This window comes from Pongo pygmaeus, chromosome 1, assembly GCF_028885625.2.
Source record: "Pongo pygmaeus isolate AG05252 chromosome 1, NHGRI_mPonPyg2-v2.0_pri, whole genome shotgun sequence".
Taxonomy (NCBI): domain Eukaryota; kingdom Metazoa; phylum Chordata; class Mammalia; order Primates; family Hominidae; genus Pongo; species Pongo pygmaeus.
The window spans coordinates 120531137-120553456 of NC_072373.2; the positions used below are offsets into that span (position 1 = coordinate 120531137).

General features: G+C 47.3%; 1 protein-coding gene across 4 annotated transcripts in view; it reads right to left on the reverse strand.

Moving 5' to 3' along the window:
- ELAPOR1 (endosome-lysosome associated apoptosis and autophagy regulator 1) overlaps positions 1 to 22320 on the reverse strand; it is an 88428-nt gene that overhangs the window by 12660 nt on the left and 53448 nt on the right. For all 4 annotated transcript variants that reach the window (XM_054493008.1, XM_054439123.1, XM_054500157.1 and 1 more), the window contains 8 exons: positions 17486 to 17633; positions 16930 to 17010; positions 15928 to 16033; positions 15670 to 15819; positions 5446 to 5534; positions 2218 to 2395; positions 1373 to 1501; positions 885 to 975 (listed from right to left, as the gene is read on the reverse strand). In XM_054493008.1, the coding sequence (XP_054348983.1) occupies positions 885 to 975; positions 1373 to 1501; positions 2218 to 2395; positions 5446 to 5534; positions 15670 to 15819; positions 15928 to 16033; positions 16930 to 17010; positions 17486 to 17633 (972 nt within the window). The remainder of the gene's footprint in view (positions 1 to 884; positions 976 to 1372; positions 1502 to 2217; positions 2396 to 5445; positions 5535 to 15669; positions 15820 to 15927; positions 16034 to 16929; positions 17011 to 17485; positions 17634 to 22320) is intronic.

Consider the following 22320-nt stretch of genomic DNA (forward strand, 5'->3'; position numbering starts at 1 on the left):
ATGGGAAGCAGGGACCTCGAAGAAGGAAATGAAGGTGTCAGATTGGCACTAAGGAAGCATATTCAGTGGCTGCTTCTTATCTTTAGAGCACATATGGGCAGAGGAGTTCACTTTGGCCTTGGAAATTCATTCACGGCTTTCCTTTTGGCTTTAGCCATTTGCCTGAATTCTGAGGACCTCCAGTTCTCAGCTTATCTCTATGCAGTTGTGTTAACCAGTGGGCTGGAAAAGCCATCTCAACCTCAGTCCCAAATCACACACTGTTTTTATGGATGAGGGGCCCGAAGCCTGAACAGGTGAAGTGACTTTTCCCAAGGTCGCATAGCCAGTAAGCAGCAAAGCACAAGTGCCCTGTCTTCCAGTCCAGTGTTCCTTCCACCACACCACACTGCCAGGAGGTGTGTGTGTGTGTGTGTGTGTGTGTGTGTGTTTGTTTGTTTGTTTAGTGGGAAACAAATTTCTTGTTGCCCTAGGTCTTCCTAGGATATGGGGACAAATATAATAAGAATAATCCTTCCCAATCTTCTTGCCCCAAATAAAGATGAACTGTCTACGGACATTTCTGACTCCATTATTCTTTATTTTTATTTTTTTTCTAATCTTAAGTGATGCTGTGAGGAGGAAGAATTTGAATAGCATGTGACTAATGGATGGGAGAAGCTATATGGGATGAGAGAGCAGTCGGTAAATCAACATGGACAGCAACTTGGAAAACATGTTAGCATTCAGTTACCTTGGTCAAACTGTACCCTCTGTTCTCAACTGACATTTGAAATGAAATGAAACACAACCCCGGAAGCCCTCTCCTCTACAATATTCCAAAATACGTGGGATTCGGATATGGCCAAGCTGGTCTGGACTCCCCTGGGCTTTGGATTCCTCACCTAAATCCTGGCACAACCAGAGTGAGAATCATGAAGTCATTGTCTGAGGCTCCAGCAGCTGTGTAAATGTGATCACCAGCCACCTCCCAGCCTGAAAAGGAAAAAGGAGAGTTAATGCCTTGTGCTCTTGGGTGCAAGACAAATGTGTACCCAGATGACACTCTGGAAGGGAGGTTTGACACCATCTTTTGAGGCGCCCAGAACCACCACTGAACATGAGCCATGTTACTTATCCTGCCACTTTGGTCAAAAACCCTGAAGCTCTCAGAGCAAGACCTTTGAAGTGCTCGCTCGTGTTTCTAGCTCTGTTCCTTCCTCTAAAGCTGTCTTGGCAGAACATATGTCCATGAGGAGTGGAACTTTCCAGGGAATACATGACATGGTTAGCTTATTTTTCTCAGACATCACTATTATGAAGAAATGTGAAGTTGGAAGAACTGAGGGTGTGCAGGGAGCTGACAGCTCATGGCACAGGGAGAGGCAGTTACCTGTCATGCCCTTGTACTCGAAGTTGATCCCACTGAGAACGGTTGTTTCCATGTTTGTGGGCAGCGTGTTCCACCATTTGTATTCAAATCCCACAGCAGGTTCAGTCCCTGCAGGGCAGCGGGTACAATCTGGGGAACCACAAGATCCATGCGTTCAGCGGGAAGGCTGCAGTCACTCTGACTGGAGCTGCTGCCACACAGACAAGTCGCAACAGTAGCGGGCAGCCCACAAGCCTGGCTGCTGAGTACTGCTGCAGGAAGTTGTATCAGGTTGACTCAAAAACATTCTGACAATGTATTTAACTAACTCAAGATGTAAACACTGAGCCTTCATTCCAATATGCCAACCATCCTATTTGCCCACCCCAATTTCCATTTCAAAACTTAAATGTACCTTCTAGTCTGATACATGTAGTTCATATTATTGTCATATTATCATTAAATGCATTCATTTTAACAGGTACACAAATCCCCCCAAGGCAGCATGGCTTATAGGTTTTGGTTGTGTGGAGTTGGTCATCCCAGCCCCTTAAGCCTAGTCAGCATCTCTGCCATATGCTGGAAGCCCTGCTTCGAGGATTGGGCACCTTCAGTCCTGAGTCACATTTGCAGTTGGAGCAAGGAGGAAGGAAGGCAGCCTCAAGTCTGACTCTGACCTGCAGACGAGGCCAGCCCTGACCTCTCTTCTCCTGAATTTAGTCCTCAGAGGTGGCCTGGTCCTTACCGCCTCCCTTGGAAGGGCAGAGTCTGCATTCAGCTGGCCACCCTTAGTGCCCACGCAGCCCACCCACACAGTCGATGTGGGGATGGATGTGCTGCAGGGAGTGGGGTGGTGAGGAGGTTACCTGAGCCATTGGAGTAGGAACCGTAAGGGCAGGGCTGGCAGGTGCTGTTGTTGGTTTTGAAGAAGCCTGGGTTGCAGGGTGGGCAGTGGGTCTTCACACCAGAGGCAGGCAGCTTCACTGCCCCCTCAAGGTCCTCGCTACAGATTTTCGGCTTGGCCCATTTGTACATGAGCTGTGTCTGCAGAAGTGGATTAAGCACAACTCAGCCTGTGTGAGATTTAGGACATCTTTGGGACTCTACCTTGAGGATAGGGGTTGGGGGCAGAGATCCAGATTCTGGGCCAGGTAAGAGCTCCTCTGGGGTGGGGAACTTTGTGTTGCTCACGGATGTATCCCAAGCACCCAGCCCAGTGCCTGACTCATGGTTGTGTTCAATCACTATCTGCCAAATGAATGTTGCCTGGGCGACAAGGAATAGCTCTAATGAAGACTTTATGACAGAGAATGTGGGACCAGTTGTCTTAGAGAAAGCTGCGATTCCACTGTAGAATCTTATTGCTACCAAGGTCACAGGAAAAGCAGCTGGTGAAAATCCCGGAACACAGAAAGGCACAAGGGTGGAAGTGGCTCAGATGCCCCCTGGGGACTGAGGGGGTGGCTGAGATGTCCCCACTTATTTTTTGAGTGGTGCATTCTTGTTCTTTTATTTATTGGGTAAATCCTAATGCATCTATGTGCCAGACCTGGTGTCTCAGAGATGAATGAAACGTGGCCCCTGCATTGGGTACAGAAGTGGAGATGACCCGCAGGAGACCCCGGCTGAGTCAGGGGTGAAGGTGGGCAGCTCCATTCTTCCCATGTGGCCCTCAGATCGAGTCACAGACAAAAAGGTGCCCTTATGGGTTGCACTGAGGGATTGATGAACATGATCTATCTGTGCAGATACCATACATATGAAAAGAAGGATGAATAAGGCCTCTGTCCATATTTTTCAAGATAAGAAGCAAGTCCTTAAGGAGGGACACAGACTGCCTTAACTGATGGGGAGCCCTGGGCTCCTCCTTCCCCTGCTCAGCTCTGCCCTCCTCCCTGCGAAGGGCTGCGACAGCCAGAGCCCCAGGCTTGAACCTCACCTGCCTCCTGTGAGTCTCAGGGAGAGGAGGGTCCCAGGAGCTGGCAAACTGTCTCGGGCCAGCTCTTGGAGCAGCACATTCAGTGGCCCCAATGGATGGGCCATCCTGGTCCCTGAGAAACAACTGAGGCACAGCCAAGGTCAGAAATGTAATCATAGGAGCCAGCTCGAGGTGTGTCCCTTGATTTGAAAATACTGTTCAGAAGACAAACCCAACCACCACACTGAGCAGAACCAGTGCAGGAATGAGGCACAAAGCAGAAGTCTGCAAGGAACAGCTGGGGAATGCATGTTCATGCGCACTCCTGAAAGCACACGCTTCACTGCTCCTCCTCTGAGCTGGGCCTTGGCTGTGCTGCAAGGCGGGAACACAGGCTTTGGTCTGACCCAGCATCTAAAGGCCCCAGCAGTGGTCAGTCCAAGGCAGATGCCCAGGCTTGCAGGCAGCAAGCACACTACTGACCCAGAAGGCCTTGGCGTGAGCCCAGAGAGGGAAGAGAATGGGGCAGAAGGGAGGAAAGACAGCCACATTCAGTCACATGTTATGAACAGGAGGGAGAAGAGCAGCAGGATTAATTGTCCGCCTTTTATTAGTGAGTTGGCTGAGACCAAGAAAATGAAAATAATGTTCACAAGGTCATACAGAATACCAGACACCACAGAACTGAGTCTAAGGTGCAACTGACAAGACAGAGCCATTCTCTCTTGGCTGCTGGGGAAGGGGATGATGCCCCAAATATGTGGGGGAGGTGGTGTTGGTAAGAGATGACTGTGCAAAATATTCATTGTTAAGGACCAGACTTTAACCCATGCTTAGTTAGGAAAGGGAGAATTCAGCCAGCCGTCCAGCCAGCAAATGTTTATGCACCCTAAGAGCCAAGCATCATGCTTAGTGCTGAGTGCAGAATGCCCAACTCCTAGTTCTATCCGCTTGAGAATCTCTAGCTTAGGATACAGACAGCTCAGCCAGATCCTTCTCCGTGCGCCCTCAAGCCCTTCCCTGCTCACTTACACTGTTTCTCCACCCACCAGGCCCAGCTGCCGCCTCCTCTCCTGCTGTGTCTGCTGCCTGGAAAGCTCCACGGCTCCTCCCTCATCTCCTTCAGGTCTCTGCTCAAATGTCACCTCCTCAGAGAGGACATCCCTACCCTTCTAAAATAGCGGCACCACCCTCCTTCATTCTCTCTCTCCTAATCCTGATTTATTTTTTTCCTTCCTACCACTTACTACCATTTGCTATATTATAATACCCATTTGTTGTCTATTATCTCCCTCTCCGCTCCCTCCCCAACAAGACTTAAGCTCCGTAAGGGCTAGATGTTCCCTCAGTTTTGTTAAGTGATGCATACCTAGCACCTAGCACCGTGCCTGGCACAGAGTCGCTCCTCAATAAATATTTGTTGACTGTTGAACAAATGGTCTCCTCTGAGAGGCTTTCTCTGCCGCCCCCACCCCAAGTCCTGGTAACTCCTCTTCTGGGCTCCCCCAGTTCCCTGCACATCCCTCTGGTTGCCTTGACTGGGCCCGTTTTTCTCCTCTCTCCAGCTTCCCATAAAGGACTGTGGGCTCCCTGGGGGCAGGAGCTTGTTTCAGTCGTCTCTGACTCCCCAGCCTATAGTGCCAGGCCTGACACATCAGTCAGCCTCAAAAAGTGCTTGTTGACTCAGTGACAGTGTAGACTAGGAGGGAAAGTTCTTTTCTGAAGCAGAAAGCCTGAAGGAAAGAGGAGCAGCAGAAACGGAACAAATCAGACCATAGGCAGGAATCCATTCTCCGTGCCAGCACACAAAAGCAGTGCTGAGGGGGTGAGCCTGAAGAGCCCCGGGAGGACATTGTGTACGGACAGGCAGGCTCTGCCCGGAGTGGCTCGGCACATAGAAGAAACCAAGCAAGAGAGAAAGAAGTGGATTTTTGAAACAGAACATATGTGCATAAACAGTGAAACAGACGCCGCAAAAACAGTTTCTGACCGGAAAATGAATGAAGAGGTCTCATTTTGCCCCCCACCCCACCTAGCCCTAGGGTCACCTCCAAGGTCTGTGGGGTTTTAACTAGTGCCAATGTCATTGACCTCAGAAGCTCCAAATGGTGGCAAAGCTCAGGGAGTGGGAGACAGGCCATCTGGGGCTAAGGGGCTCCAAGACTGTACTACCCACCTCTCCGTTGGCATCACAGGCCGTGTGTGTGTAGAAATAATCTTTGTCTGTGCAAGCTGGGCGCGTGTTACAGGAAGAGGATCCTTTCTCTAAATTGCCAAAGCAAGAAGAAATATTTGGAGTTACATAAGAAAGCTGAGCTCCTGGCCTCTTCATGGCCCTGTGACTCCCAAGTCCCTGGGTGCATTACCACACAAATATTGCCAGAAGTAGAAAATCCTGCACACTCACCCTTCCCCTTGTCTCAATAGTGTCATTTCCAGTTCCCCAACCCTGCTCAGGCTTCCCTTTGCACCTCTTCCAGGTGCTGATGAGAAACCACTGTTTGCCGCTCTCCCTCCCCCGCCCTATGGGGCAAGGGATGGAGAAGTGGCCTGGCCAAAGGACCAGCAAGGAGGGTAGATGGAAACAGCCTCTTGCAGGTTAACCACCGCCAACCCAAGTTCCCTGAAATCTGGGGAGGTTCAGAAAGTTCACCATCTTCCAGGTGCCTTAGTGTCTTGACTCTGCGTGTGGTTTTTCTACTCCTGAAGTGTTGAAGTAAAACATGACTTTGCTTTCATACTCATTCCAAGTCTTTCTATGAATGTTCTAATACATGCCTAGAATGAAGGCCTTCCACCTTGGAAATTTCCTTTTCTTCATGCAACCATTCTACACAAACCAGGTTTGTAATTTCCTTGGACTCCACCTAACACATAAGGTTCTTCCCACTTGCCTCAACCCAAGCATCCCAACACTATCTTTATTATTATAATTATTGAGATGGAGTTTCACTCTTGTTGCCCAGGCTGGAGTGCAACGACACGATCTTGGCTCACTGCAACCTCCACCTCCCAGGTTCAAGTGATTCTCCTGCCTCAGCTTCCTGAGTAGCTGGAATTACAGGCATGAGCCACCATGCCTGGCTAATTTTGTATTTTTGGTAGAGACGGGGTTTCTCCATGTTGGTCAGGCTGGTCTCGAACTCCTGACCTCAGGTGATCTGCCCTCCTCGGCCTCCCAAAGCGCTGGGATTACAGGGGTGAGTCACCGTGCCCGGCCTCTTTATTATTATTTTATTATTGTTATTTTTTAGAGACAGAGTCTTGTTGTGTTGCTGAGGCTGGACTGCAGTGGTGCAATCTTAACTCACTGCAGCCTGGAACTCCTGGGCTCAAGCGATCCTCCCGCCTCCCGCACCAGCCCAACACTATCTTTAACTCTTGATTTATACCTAATGAAAAATGTTAACTGCTGGGCATGGTGGCTTATGCCTGTAATCCCAGCACTTTAGGATCTCTTGAGCCCAGGACTTCAAGACTAGCCTGGGCAACATGGCAAACCCTGTCTCTACAAAAAATACAAAAATTAGCTGGGCGTGGTGGTGCAGGCCTATAGTCCCAGCTACTTGATGCTGAGGCAGGAGAATCGCTTGAGTCCAGGAGGTTGAGGCTGCAGAGAGCCATGATCATGCCATTGCATTCTAGCCTGGGCAATGGAGAGAGACTCCGTTAGAAAGGAAGGAAGGAAGGTAGGAAGGAAGGAAGGAAGGAAGGAAGGAAGGAAGGAAGGAAGGAAGGAAAAGAAAGAAAGAAAAAGACAAACGTGAACTGTCAGTTTTCTTCTGCTCTCTGCATGTTCTCCTCCTGTCTATGTTAGCTCTGCTTTAACCCTGTGAACCTCTGGATAGTGAGAACTACTTCTATGAATCTCTATTCATTTTTTATTTTTTATTTTTTTCATTATTTCATCATATGGGTTTGTTTTCTTTTTTCTCTCTCTTTTTTTTTTTTTTTTTTTTTTTTTGGTAGAGACAGAGTCTCACTATGTTGCCCAAGCTGGTCTTGAGCTCCTGGCTTCAGGCAATCCTCCCACTTCAGCCTCCCAAAGTGCTGGGATTACAGGCATGAGCCATTGTGTTTGACTCTCTCTTTAAAGCAGTGGGTTTAACTTTTTTTAATTTTAAAAACTCTTTTGAAAATTTGAAAAAAAGAGATGTTTCTCTCTACCTAGAAAAATATGCATAATTCATACAAATAAAAATTCTTTGAAAGTTTTCTAGGGAATTTACTTCCTCCAGAATAAAAACAACTGTTTTATGAGGTGCACATTACAATACTGTTACTACTGCCACCACTACTTCGAATATGACTACTGTGTCACCTGCAGATAAGCACTGAATAATGGTAAGACTTCTCTCTCTTTATATTACCTGGAAGGCAGTATGGTGTAGTGGAATGAGATTTTTTTTTTTTTTTTTTTTTTTTGAGACGGAGTCTCGCCCTGTTGCCCAGGCTGGAGTGCAGTGGCACGATCTCGGCTCACTGCAAGCTCCGCCTCCTGGGTTCACGCCATTCTCCTGCCTCAGCCTTCCAAGTAGCTGGGACTACAGGCACCCGCCACCACGCCTGACTAATTTTTTGTATTTTCAGTAGAGACAGGGTTTCACCGTGTTAGCCAGGATGGTCTCGATCTCCTGACCTCGTGATCCGCCTGCCTTGGCCTCCCAAAGTGCTGAGATTACGGGTGTGAGCCACTGCTCCCGGCCTGGAATGAGATTTTAAGCTAGACGGATATGGGTTTGGATCCTGCTTCATCATTTAGCAGCTGTGTCACTTTAGGCAAGTTACTTTACCTCTCTGAGCCTCAGCCTTCTCATCTGTAGAACAGGAATAATAATATATACCTTGCTGGAGCCAGTACATACCTGGCACATTGTAAGTAGATACTCACTAGATAGCAGTAACTATTATTACCTGCATGTTTGGGAATTATTATTATTATTATTTTTTGAGACAGAGTCTTGCTCTGTTGCCCAGGCTGGAGTGCAGTGGTGCCACCTCAGCTCACTGCAACCTCCACCTCTTGGGTTCAAGCAATTCTCCTGCCTAGCCTCCTGAGTAGATGGGATTACAGGTGTGCACCAGCACACCCGGCTAATTTTTGTATTTTTAGTAGAGACGGGATTTCACCATGTTGGTCAGCCTGGTCTCCAACTCCTGACCTTGTGATCTGCCTGCCTTGGCCTCCCAAAGTGCTAGGATTATGGGCTTGAGCCACCGCGCCCAGCCAGGAATTATTTTTATTTGGGAGTGGTCACAGGAGAGTGAATAAGGATTAAAGGTCTCTTTCCCTCCCTTTCAGTTAAGGGCTTATTTCTCAACTGATTCCTTCTTTTTCTGGAGGCACCACATGGATTCGTAGATCAGATAATCTCCTAATTGCAGTCTTGTTGGCCTGAGCTGGAAAGTTCCCTCAACCACACATCTCCATACCTCTTCTGTCTCTGTCTTATTAGGCTGGACAGGAGGGAACTACTGGCTGAGAAACAGTTGGGGTCTTCTCAGCTCATTTACTTGGTTACCAAGCAGGAGGCCCAGTTCAGCACAGAAGGACCCATGGACTCCTGCTTTTGACTGAGTTGGCCAGGAAAAATGTGGGGAGAGAGGCTGAAAATGTGGGGAGGTGCCAATTCTTAGGTCTAGCAAAGTACAAGTTATGTGTTAGAGAATGCATTCTACACCAAGACCTTTCTCTGCTTGTCAAATATTTGCCCAACCTGACATCCTAGCTCTGGGTTTTAGCAAAAATGGCTCAGCTGTTTACACACTGATCCCTGTTAAGGTGGTTTTAATAAATGATTAACCAAAATGCTGAGACCAACCTCCTTTCCCAGCTTGGGTTTCATCAAAGTGTTTAAGTTGGATGCCAGTCAAGTTTGGAAGATGGGCCTCTGTGTTTGGTTGAGGGAGTGAAAAGTGACTTAAGTAGGATTGGCCCTGGGCAAAACTGTAAGAAGATAAAGTTTATCTCAGGGGCTCCAACTCCTCTTTCTGCACCTGCCTCCTCCTTTCAATATCCCCCCAACATGCCCCCCACCTCCAGGAGTACAATGTTCTCACTGGGATCTGTTTTATCAAAGTAAAACATTTCTCCTGAGGGTTTCAGTACTGAATGGACACAGGCCCAGGTCAGACAGCAGCTCATGCTTTTGTGAAGCTCCTTAGTGTCGCTGAGCTTCTCTTTCTTCCTCGGTAAATGCAGAAATCACTCCCTCACTATGCTATAGGTAATAAATGAGATCATGTTTTGTCAATTGGAGAGTACTATACACGTGACTTATGAGTGTTACCTGTACCAGGAGTATTTTGTTTTCTTTTCTTTTTTTTTAGAGACAGGGCCTCACTCTGTCACCCAGGCTGGAGTTCAGTGGCGCAATCAGCTCACTGCAGCCTCTACCTCCCAGGCTCAGGCGATCCTCCCACCTCAGCCTTCTGAGTAGCTGGGACTACAGGTGCATGCCACCACATCTGGCTAATTTTTTTTATTTTTGTAGAGACAGGAGTCTTGCTCTATTACCCAGACTGGTCTCAAACTCCTGGCCTCAAGCACTCCTCCTGCCTCGGCCTCCCAAAGTATTAGGATTACAGGTGTGTGCCATAGTGCTGGCCTGAGTATTTTCATATTAAAAAAGGAGTGTTGGGACAGGGTTTAAGGTAAATGAATTAATAAAATTAGTGCTTACTATATGCCAGGCCCCTTTCTAAATCCTTTACCTGTATTAACCAATCCTCACAATAACACTATGAGGCAGATATAATTATTGTCATTCCCATTTTTTTTTTAAAGAGATGGGGTCCTGTTCTGATGCCCAGGCTGGAGTGCAGTGGAGCAATCATGGCTCACTCAGCTTCTAACTCCTGGGCTTGAGCGATCCTCCTGCCTCAGCCTCCCCAGTAGCTGAGACTACAAGCAATAGCCACTGTGCCCAGCTGTCCTTCCCATTTTATAGACAAAGAAACAGAGGCACAGATAAGTAATTTGCCCAAGGTGGCACTGCTACTAATTGGTGGAGCAGGGATTTGAACCCTGGTAATTTAGTTCTGGAGTCCATGCTCTTTAACTTCATGCTATTCTGTTTAGGAAATGGATCACTAATATTAAACATAACACAAAGAAATTAAACCTAATGATCAAATTTTAGGGACCAGTGAGAAAGATGCTTTTGGTCAGGCTTTTGTCCTTCACATTGCTCCTGTGAGTTCTCCAATCTCCACCCACATTAATTCTACCTTAGTTTAGGTCCTGGACATCAGCAATGATGCCAGCTGCAACATCTCCCTACCACAGCCTCTGCCTCCAGCATTCCCTCCCTCCTCTGCATGGCAGCCAGAGTGGTCTTTCAAAAGCACTGGCTGAATTCCCTCATTTAAAATTCTTTTTTTTTTGAGATGGAGTTTCCCTCTTGTCACCCAGGCTAGAGTGCAATGGTGTGGTCTCGGCTCACTGCAACCTCTGCCTCCTAGGTTCAAGCAATTCTCCTGCCTCAGCCTCCCAAGTAGCTGGGATTACAGGTGTGTGCCACCACACCCAGCTAATTTTTGTATTTCTAGTAGAGACAGGGTTTCACCAGGTTGGTCAGGCTGGTCTCCAACTCCTGACCTCAGGTGATCCACCTGCCTCAGCCTCCCAAAGTGCTGGGATTACAGGCGTGAGCCGCGCCTGGCCTCTTAAAATTCTTTAATGACTGCCACTGCTGATAGGATCAAATCCCAATTTTTTGCCCCTACAATAGCACAGAAGGACTGCTCCATAATCTGTTTCCTGCCTGTTTCTCAGCCTTAGATGCAACTTCTTGCCACCTAATCTCCAGCCAAGCTGAATTATTTGCAGTTTCCTGAGCTTTCTGACCTTTGCTCACACTTCTTTTTTTTTTTTTTTTTGGAGATGGAGTCTCACTCTGTCACCCAGGCTGGATTGCAGCGGCATGATCTCGGCTCACTGCAACCTCCGCCTCCTGGGTTCAAGCAATTCTCCTGCCTCAGCCTCCCGAGTAGCTGGGACTACAGGCGCCTGCCACCATGCCTGGCCAATTTTTTGTATTTTTAGTAGAGATGGGGTTTCACCATGTTGCCCAGGCTGGTCTCGAACTCCTGAGCTCAGGCAATCCACCTGCCTTGGCCTCCCAAAGTGCTAGGATTACAGGTGTGAGCCACTGCGCATGGCCCTTTGCTCACACTTCTATCCCAAACATCCTGCCCCCACCAAATCACTAATTAACCTTTCATCTTTCCAGATCTTAGTGAGTGAAACTTTTCCTCCTTTTCTAGAGAGGACTAACCATTTTCCTTTTTTGCCTCCACTACATTCTTTTTTTTTTTTTTTTTTTTTTTTGAGATAGTCTTATTCTGTCACCCAGATTGGAATGCAGTGGCATGATCTTGGCTCACTGCAGCCTCCACCTCCCGGGTTCAAGTGATTCTTCTGCCTCAGCCTCCCAAGTAGCTGGGATTACAGGCGTGCACCACCACACCCAGCTAATTTTTGTATTTCTAGTAGAGTTGGCGTTTCACCATATTGGCCAGGCTGGTCTTGAACTCCTGACCTCAGGTGATCCACCCACCTCGGCCTCCCAAAGTGCTGGGATTACAGGCGTGAGCCACCACACCCGGCCCACCTCCACTGCATTCTACACCCAGTGCTCCTATCCCAACACCATGGAGAGTTACTGCACTTAGGTGTTTATATAACAACATTTCCTTTTCAACATAAGCTGGAGGGCAGGCACCAGCTCTAACCCTAGCACCAAACTAGTCCTTGGCAACTGGCAGGTACTCAGAATATATTTGTAAATGCATGGACCTTCTGTCACTCCCTGCATACAGTCTATCATAGGCTATCATCAGAGTCTCCCTGCATTTTCCCAGTCTCTCACTGACCCTGTATTCTGGAAGAGTCAAGTCTCAAAGAAATATGACTCTCTTTGTACCCCAAGCTGGTGAGGTTGTCAACAAATTGACCATGTTCCTCATAGTAAAAACTCACTGGCCAGGTGCGGTGGCTCACGCCTGTAATCCCAACACTTTGGGAGGCCAAGGCGGGTGGATCAACTGAGGTCAGGAGCTCAAGACCAGCCTGGCCAAGATGGTGAAACCCCGTCTCTACTAAAAATACAAAAAATTAGCCGGGTGTGGTGGCAGGCACCTGTAATCCTAGTTACTTGGGAGGCTGAGGCTGGAGAATCACTTGAACTGGGGAGGCAGAGGTTGCAGTGAGCCGAGATCGCGCCATTGCACTCAAGCCTGAGCAACAAGAGGGAAACTCCATCTCAAAAAAAAAAAAAAAAAAAAAGGGAAAGGAAAAAGAAAAAACTCACTTCTCAGTCAATGGGGCACATTGAGAAATCAGTGGCAGAAGGAAGATAGATTCCAAGAATTCAGACTCCCAACCTAATGCTTTTATAACAGCACTCTGGATAAAAATCAGCTTACATAGAGTTGATCAAAACAATCCTATGCAGTTTTTCTAGAACCACCTTGCCATTCAAACCCTTGCCCAACTGCTGGACCATAAAGGGAGCCAGAGATTTAGGCTAACAAAGGTTGCTGTTGATAGAAGCAGAGTGGGGAAGAGGAATAAAAAATGCAAGTGGAAAAACAGGAATCTAGACTTACAGATAAAAACTTCCCCCAAGATCTAAAGATTTCTGTTTTAGTTGAAAACTGCACTCATTTGGCAAGATCTGTGTATGTAAATATGACTTTTGTTTTAGGAATAGTGTAGAAACAAGCAATTCACAAGGTCAGTGGCTGGTCTTGGTTGAGCAAACACATACTTTCACACCTGTGTGAAGTTTGGCATGTCTTTGTAGGGATATGTAGATCTGTTTGAGAGAGGGCCTTGTGCTGGGTTTATATATAAACTGTGTAAAAAAGGAAAAGTAGAATAGTTGTGAGTGTTTCCAGGGGAAAAGATGGGACTGTTTCTCTCTCACTTCTTGTTTGTCTCAGAACCTGTCTTGGAGGTTGGCCCTCATACCAATGTCTGGACTGCTTGAGCAGAAAGCCATCTGCTGGCACTGTCCATCTCACACCAGAGCCTCGATACCCTCTGGACCTCCCTCAAATGACCACGTTCTATTTCTCAAATTGGAATGCTTTAGGAAGCTATCCTCAAACAATAAAAACAGGCTGCTTTCTGCTGTCCCCTTACTTTCCCTCAGAGCAGTGGTTTGCAAATTGTGTTCCAAGGAACCCTAGATTTCCCAAAATGCCTGACTTGACTTCAATGAATGCTCTTGGGTTGATAAAAGATTGTAATTTGCATCTTTAGACCTTGTTATCAAAATCTTCTTGTTCATCAATATAGGCTCATGAAATTAACTTTGATAATAATTGTTATATGTTAAAATGTATAAATTTATACATTTTAAATCTACTGTATCTACTGTTTATATTATAATCTTTTTTTTTTTTTTTTTGAGACTGAATCTCGCTCTGTTGCCCAGGCTGGAGTGCAGTGGCATGATCTCTGCTCAATGCAACCTCCACCTTCTGGGTTCAAGTGATTCTCCAGCCTCAGCCTCCTGAGTAGCTGGGATTACAGGCACACACCCCCATGCCTGGCTAATTTTTGTATTTTTAGTAGAGACGGGGTTTTGCCATGTTGGCCAGTCTGGTCTTGAACTCCTGACCGCAAGTGGTCCGCCTGCCTCGGCCTCCCAAAGTGCTGGGATTACAGGTGCGAGCCACCACCCCTGGCCTGTATTATAATCTTATATAATGTTTAATTTAAAATTTCACCACTGGCTGGGCGTGGTGGCTCACACCTGTAATCCCAGCACTTTGGGAGGCCGAGGTGGGCAGATCACCTGAGGTTGGGAGTTTGAGACCAGCCTGGCCAACATGGTGAAACCTCGTCACTACTAAAAATACAAAATTAGCTGGGCATGGTGGTGCACGCCTGTAATCCCAGCTACTTGGGAGGCTGAGGCAGGAGAATTGCTTGAACCCGGGAGGCAGAGTTTGTGGTGAGCCAAGATCACGCCATTGCATTCCAGCACTCCAGCTTGGGCAACAAGAGTGAAACTCCGTCTCAAAAAAAAATAAAAATAAAAATAAAAATTCACCACTTAAAAAAAATGATTGGACTGGGCACAGTGTCTCATGTCTGTAATCCCAGCACTTTGGAAGGCCAAGGCAGGAGGATCACTTTGAGGCCAGGAGTTCGAGACCAGCCTGGGCAACACAGTGAGACCCTGTTTCTACAACAGCAACAAAAAGATTGCAACCCAGGCCGGGCGCGGTGGCTCACGCCTGTAATCCCAGCACTTTGGGAGGCCGAGGTGGGTGGATCACGAGGTCAGGAGATCGAGACCATCCTGGCTAACACAGTGAAACCCTGTCTCTACTAAAAATACAAAAAATTAGCCGGGCGCAGTGGCGGGTGCCTGTAGTCCCAACTACTCGGGAGGCTGAGGCAGGAGAATGGCGTGAACCCGGGAGGCGGAGTTTGCAGTGAGCTGAGATCGCACCACTGCACTCCAGCCTGGGCGACAGAGCGAGACTCCGTCTCAAAAAAAAAAAAAAAGAAAAGATTGCAACCCTTTCCTTAGCTTTCCTAATCCCTCTAGCTCTGAGCTGCTTTTTCTTTTTGCCATGACACCATGGCACTTTTTACCCTCTCACATACTATATAATTTATTATGTATGTATCATCTATCTTTTTTTATTGTCTCTCTTCTCCCCACTCCCGAATGTAAACCCCATAAAAACACGGACCTTTGTCTGTTTTGTTCACTGATGTATTCCAAGCACATAGAATAGGGCCTGGTAGATAGGAGAGGCTCAATATTTATTGAATGATTTATTTTTATTTTATTTTTTTAGAGACAGGGTCTTACTCTGTCACCCAGGCTGTAGTGCAGTGGTGCGATCATGGCTCACCGAAGCTTCAACCTCCTAGGCCCAGTTGATCTTCCCGGTTTGACCTCCCAAAGTGCTGGGATTATAGGCTCACAGCTTGAGAGGCTGAGGCAGGAGGATCACTTGAGCCCAGGAGTTCAAGACCAGCGTGGGCAACTAGCAAGACCCCTGTCCCTATAAAAATAAAAATAAACAATTAGTTGGGTGTGGTGGGGCATGCCTGTAGTCTTAGCTACTCAGGAGGCTGAGGTGGGAGGATTGCTTGGGACAGGGAGTTTGAGGCTGCAGTGAGCCATGATCGCACCACGGCACTTCAGCCTGGGTGATAAAGTGAGACCCTATCTCAAAAAAAAAAAAAAATGACAAAGTGATTAATGGATATATGGATTGGCAAGGGTATTCCAGGATCCAGAAAGGTGGGGTTTAAGAATTACCATCCTCAGCTTGGCCAGAAGGATAGCTCTATTCCCTGGTTTCTCCTTGTGTGTTTTGGTGGTACTCTCTATTCCCAAACTCTTCCCACCCTCAGAAACATCACCTGAGTATTTGTCAGGGTCACACTGGTGGCAAGAAGTTTCTCCTTTATTTGAATAAGAGTTGGCTGGGCAAAGTTTGCAGAAAGAGGAGCCCTGCTTGTCTGCATACGTGCCGGGTTTGCAGGGGAAGCATTCTGAAGTGTAGGCCACCCCTAGGGAGGAAGAAGAGCACAGAAAAGCAAGGATTCAGCCTGGAGACTGAGTCCCCAGGAGACTGCAAAGGCAACAGCCCTGGAAGTCAGTAACCCTGCTCTCAGTACCTGTTATGGCGATGTTTCTCACCAGCACAGGCTTGGATACTTTGGACCATACTGAGAAGGCTGTGGTTCTCCAATAGAGGACATTATTGCCTCGATTTAGCTCCACCTAAAAACCACAAACAGGAGCATTCATTCATCACAGAGAGAAATCTCGCTAATCTGTTGGTATAGCCTCTTGTTGGGACGACTCCTCTTACTAACTGCATGGTAATGCTTCTTCTGACCCTCTTCCTCCTCTTCCTCAGCTCTGTCCTTCCTCCCAACTTAGCACAGCTCCTCTCTCTTTCTAAGCCTCCTCTTACAACCCTCCCACCGCTCCCTGGATCATATATACCATGAGCACCTCTTGTGGTGAGACCAGTAAAGAGACCTGAGGGTCCTGACAATAGGGTGACTGGCACTCCCTCATTCTTCTGTGGTTTTGCAGGGGACAGCCCCCCTCCCCAGAAGACCCAGTCTTTTTTTTTTCTTTTGAGACAGAGTTTCGCTTTTGTTGCCCAGGCTGGAGTGCAATGGCTTGATCTCAGCTCACCGCAACCTCTGCCTCCCGGGTTCACGTGAGTCTCCTGCCTCAGCCTCCCGAGTAGCTGGGATTACAAGCATGGGCCACCATGCCTGGCTAATTTTTTTGTATTTTTAGTAGAGATGGGGTTTCTCCATGTTGGTCAGGCTGGTCTCAAACTCCTGACCTCAGGTGATCCACCCACCTCGACCTCCCAAAGTGCTGGGATTACAGGCGTGAGCCACCACGCCCAGCAGAAGAGCCAGTCTTAAAGCTGGAAAGCTGCTTGTCTTTGGAGTCAAGCCATAGAAGTGACAAGTCAGCTCACACCCATATTCTGTCAATGCTAGAGGACAGTAACTACAGCATCTTCATCATATCACGCTCCTGCCCTCCAGGGACATTGGGGTGGAGGCTCAGACTGGGAGGAAGCACTCTCTGAGGAAAGGCCCTGGGTCCCTTTTCTGGGATCTCTGGGAGAAGGCTGGTGTGATACTCACACTGTGGAATTCCCATCCTTTCTCTGTGGTCTTCATCCACCTGGAGTCATCTGCATTGGGCTGGCACTGGTCATTCTGAACCTGACATAAAAAGATTTTGGGACCAGAGTCTCAGCTTTGTAAGGAAATGGATACCTTTCCCCACACTGCACCAGCTCTCCAGAGGGGCCTTCCTTATATGGGAAGAGTTGCCAATTTCCTTTAGGGATTGAGCTCAAAACACATGAGCCTCAAAGTAGGGCAGGAGTTAGTCACACACACAAAATGAGCATTGACTCCAAAGAAATAACTTGCAACTCAGATGTGCTGTTTTCATGTCTGAGCTGGATAAAACACTTAGAAATCTGCCAGACAATTCTTCCCCCAAGAGTCCTTTCACTTTTGCCTTTTCTTCTTACCTCCTGGGGCCTCAGCTCATTTTGCCCACAGCTCTCTCCAGAGGGAAAACAACGGTGATTCCCCCAAGCAGGGCTACACTCATGATGGATTCCTCAAACGGATCTGAACCCCAGAGAGACTTTTTAGCTCCCACCCTCCACCTTGGCCAGGGGCTTACGAAAAACTCAAAGATGATGCTGGAGTCTGGGTAGTAGTATTCGAAGTTAACAGTGCCGGATTGCTTCAGGTTGACGGCGTACATCAGTGTGGCTGTGCATTCGTCCGTGTTGGAGGCGATGTAGTCGCCCTGGGGAACCCACTTGGACCTGTGAAGAAACAGGAACCAGGTTCACAGGCAGGAGCACAGCCCACCAGGCTTTGTGCCATGTGCAGGTCTCATGTTCTGCTGGGTCTTTGGGAATTTTCAGGCTTGTGATTCACAAACTGAAACTTGGACCTGAAAATGCTCAGTGAAGAAAGACAAAAGAAGCTCTCAGGTAGGTCAAGGACCTGGAGCACAGTAAGAAGAGGAAGGCAGACAGGTGAGAAAGACAAGCAGGCATGCCTCCACATTGTGCAGAGCTACCTGGGATACGGGTGGCAGGTGAAGTTGGGGAGGGATAACATTTTTTTTTTTTTTTCTGAGGCAGAGTCTCGCTCTGTCTCCCAGGCTGGAGTGCAGTGGCGTGGCCTCGGCTCACCGCAACCTCTGCCTCCCGGGTTCAAGCAATTCTCCTGTCTCAGCCTCCCGAATAGCTAGGATTACAGGCATGCACTACCACACCCAGCTAATTTCTGTATTTTTTTTTAGTAGAGACAGGTTTTTCACCATGTTGGCCAGCCTGGTCTCGAACTCCTGACCTCAAGTGATCCACCCACCTCGGCCTTGCAAAGGGCTGGGATTACAGGCATGAGCCACCGTGCCTAGTCAGGGAGGGGTAACATTTATTGGTTGCTTACTACCTTCCAGGTATTGAACTACGTGCTTTATATTCATGATTTATTTTCATCAATAAGAGGAAATGTTTTTTCTGTTTAAGAGATGATGAAACTGGGGCTTGGAGAGTGCCAAGCCCAGTATTACGAAGCCAGCGAGTGGCAGGGCTGAAATCAGGTCTGCCAAACTCTAAAGCTGTCAAATAACTCAGTAGACACAAATATTCTTCAGAACTCAGACATCCACCCAGTCTAGTCTACCTGTTTTTCCAGAAATGTTTACTATAAGATGCTGCATGTAAATGGTTTTTATGGAAAGGAGGAGGGCCAGAGAACCCCGGAGACAGCCAACCTGGTCATGTCTGTTTTATCTCCTAAATATGTGTTCACTCTATCCACCCTGTCCACGGGCTCTCCCTATGCTCACCACCACACCATCTATGAACCAGCCCCCAAACTTGTCTCCCTGAAGCCAGTCCTGCATCCTCCAAGCCCTCTGCATGCTGCGGCCCAGCGGACAGATCCTCCAGAATAGACATCTAACCATGACACTCCCTTGCTTCAAATTAAAACCCCTGGGACTGACTCCCTGTGGCCCTTAGGATAGGGTACAAATTCCTGATGCACTCTTTATACTTCAACTCTATGACATTTCTTTCAATTCCTCTGCCAAGCTTTCTCTTACCTCTGGGCCTCCTGACATCCTCTTCCCTCTTCCTAGAACAAACTTCCTCCTCTCTCTCTCAGTTTAACTCCTACTGTGTCTTAAATGTCACTTAATCTAAAAAGTCTTCCGTGATTCTATCTGCTTCTGCTATGGGTGCCCTTAGCTCTCTTTGCTCCTCTTCTCATAGCCATAATCCCATGATATTTTATTTATTTTTAGTATATTATGAAATATGTAAGACCTATACAACGGTGTAATGAACACTCACCGACCCATCACCTTGCTTAAGAAGTTCAACACAGCAGAAGCCTCTGTGTACCCTCCACTAACCTCATCCCTTTTCCTGGAACACACTGCCTTCCCCACTGCCAAGTGACTACTTTCCTGAATCTGGTGTTTAACATGCGCATGCGGTTCTCTACATGTAGGTATCTCTAAACAACACACCGCATGGTAGTCCTTCGCATGTTTTCAAGCTTCACATAAATGGTATTATATTTATGGGCTCTGAAACTCACTTTGGGAAGGAAGGGACTTCAATATACTAATTGTGAGATTCATCCATATTCACACATCCAGCTTTTCTGGCTTCTTCTTTACTACTGCATAACATTCCTTTGTATGGCTCTACCATATATATTTGTGCATTACTCGTTGATGGACATTTGGATTGTTTGCAGTTTTGTGTGCACATTCTGCTGTGTTCCTGTCTCCTTAGGCACATGTATGAGTAGAAAGCCTGGGAGGAGAACTGTATGTGAGCCTCCCATTTACCAGCTACTGCTACACTGTTCCTGTTGCTCCACATCCTCTCCATATTTGAAACTGTCAGACCTCAAAATTGTTGCCAATATTATGTGAGGGAAGAGACCAAATTTATCTTGCTCACTAAAGTATTCCCAGCACCAGCCTGGGCCTGGCACATAGTGGGGACTCACAGGGTTAAAGAGTTGAACGTGGAAACAGGTAATCAAAAACACTCACGCTATTGCACTGTTTTGCCTGAGACCAGCCCAGGTTTCCAGTTGCTTAATAATGGCCAGTTGGGTGGGCATGGTGGCTCACGCCTGTAATCCCAGCACTTTGGGCGGCTGAGGCAGGTGGATCACCTGAGGTCAGGAGTTCGAGACCATCGAGACCAGCCTGACCAATATGGTGAAACCCCATCTCTACTAAAAATGCAAAAATTAGCTGGGTGTTGTGGTGCATGCCTGTAATCCCAGCTCCTCAGGAGGCTGAGGCAGGAGAATCGCTTGAACTTGGGAGGCAGAGGTTGCAGTGAGCCAAGATCGTGCCATTGCACTCCAGCCTGGGTGATAAAGTGAGACTCCATCTCAAAATAATAATAATAATAATAATAATAATAATAATAGCAGCCAGTTAAAGGAACCTCAGATTAGTCCACAGATTTCCCCCTGTGTTTGCCAGAATAGCATGGTTATTTTCAGCTCTTTGACAGTCAGTGTTATTCTCAAAACGAGAACATATAACATGAGCTCATCCAAAATATCCCAGCTAACCTAACAGCATTGATTTCTCCTTGTTGAAAGGGATAACCTTTAATGCTGATGTGCTCCACGACATCAGCTATAAATAACTCTTGAAGTTTAATGAATAATTTAAAAGATGCCATAAGTGGGTTACATTTGCAAAATGCATCATAATTCTGATTTTTGTCAGAGTTGCCCCTGGTGAAAACATTTCATATTCAATAATAACAACATGTTTTGATTGATTTCTAGTGTCAGGCATCGCTCTAAATTCTTTACAAGTATCATCTCATCAATCCTTACCTCAACCTATAAGAGTACTATTTTTATCATCATTTTTAGAAAGAAGAAACTGAAGCCCAGAAGTGCTTAGGAAACTTACCCTAGGTCATCCAGTTGTGATCTGCATATAATATTTTTCATTTTTAATGTTTACATTTCTCTCTCATTCTTGTTTCACTGTCACAGTCTTTGGGCATCTGCTCGATCTTTTCCACTAATATATGACATTCTTTCTATTACTCCCACGTTACTCCTGTTCCCTTAGCTTATCCTAGTCTCTGATCTCAGACCAGTACCTTAGCCCTGGGACATCAACCCAGGACCCATGGGAGGATCCCTGGAGGCTCAGAATCCTGCCATGGAGACTCCGTTCAGCTGGTCTGTTTTGTCCCCAATTATTTATTTTGTCTATTTTGAGCCAGACACTGTGTTAGATGCTGGAGACACAGTGATGAACAAGACAAGTATGATCCTTTCCCTCTTGGGGCTTGCATTCTCTTTCTAGTTGAGGAGACAGAAGCTTAACTAATCACACAATCACATAGCAATGACTGTGGTAAGTGCCATTAGAGAAATGCAGGATGATACAGAGCCTGTAACAGGAGTCTATGGGGTCAGGGATCGTTTCTTTGAGGAAGTGATTTTTAGGTAGAGACCTGAGGGTTAAGTAGGAGTCATAGAAGAGGGGACAGAGAGTCACATGTTCAAATGCCCTGAGGAGGGGAAGGAGTGCGATGGTCAGTGTGGCTGGAACACAGCAAGTGAAGACAGAAGGAACTTGGGAGAGGCTGGGGAAACGGGCAGAGGGCAGGGGGCAGGGCAGTAGGGCTCTGCAGGCTGTGGGAAGGTAGTGGACTTTATCCCAAGAGCAATTGGTAGCCATTGAATCTAGGGTTTTGAGCGAGAAAGTACTGTGACTGGATTTAAGATGAGGCTGGGTGCAGTGGCTCACACCTGCAATCCCAGTACTTTGGGAGGCTGAGGCGGAAGGATCATTTGAGCCCAGGAGTTTGAGTCCAACCTGGGCAACATACTGAAACCCTGTCTCTAGAAAAAATAAGAAGTTAGCCAGGTGTGTGGCATGTGCCTGCAGTCCCAGCTACACGGGAGGTTGAGGTGGGAGGATGGCTTCAGCCCAGAGAGGTTGAGGCTGCAGTGAGCTGTGATTGCGCCATTGCAGTCCAGCCTGGGTGACAGAGTGAGACTTTGTTTCTTAAAAACAAGAAAAAAGAAAGATGAATCTGGCTGCTGAGTGCACAGGCCTGGAGGAGGCTGGGAATGGAAGCAGGAGACCAGCTTGGAGTCTTTTGAGGCAGAGCAGGCAGGATTTGGGTAGCTGCACAGCTGAATAGGAAAGCCAAATACTTGCGCTCTAGGTATTAGCTCAATTATTGCCTTTCTGAGGGATGATGGGGAAACCACAAAAACCTCTCCAGATGGCCATTTCCTCTCCATTGACAGAGAAATATCCTCTCCCTCCCTCCCAGGGATGTCGTGGGATGCCTTAAGAGGCAGGCCCTGAAATAGTCCGTGCCGTGGAAACACAAGTTGTTATTAACCCACCCACATCCTGCCTCGCTGAGAGATAATGATTTCTGGACTCTCGGTTCAGTCCCCAGAGAGAGAAGAAATCCTTCC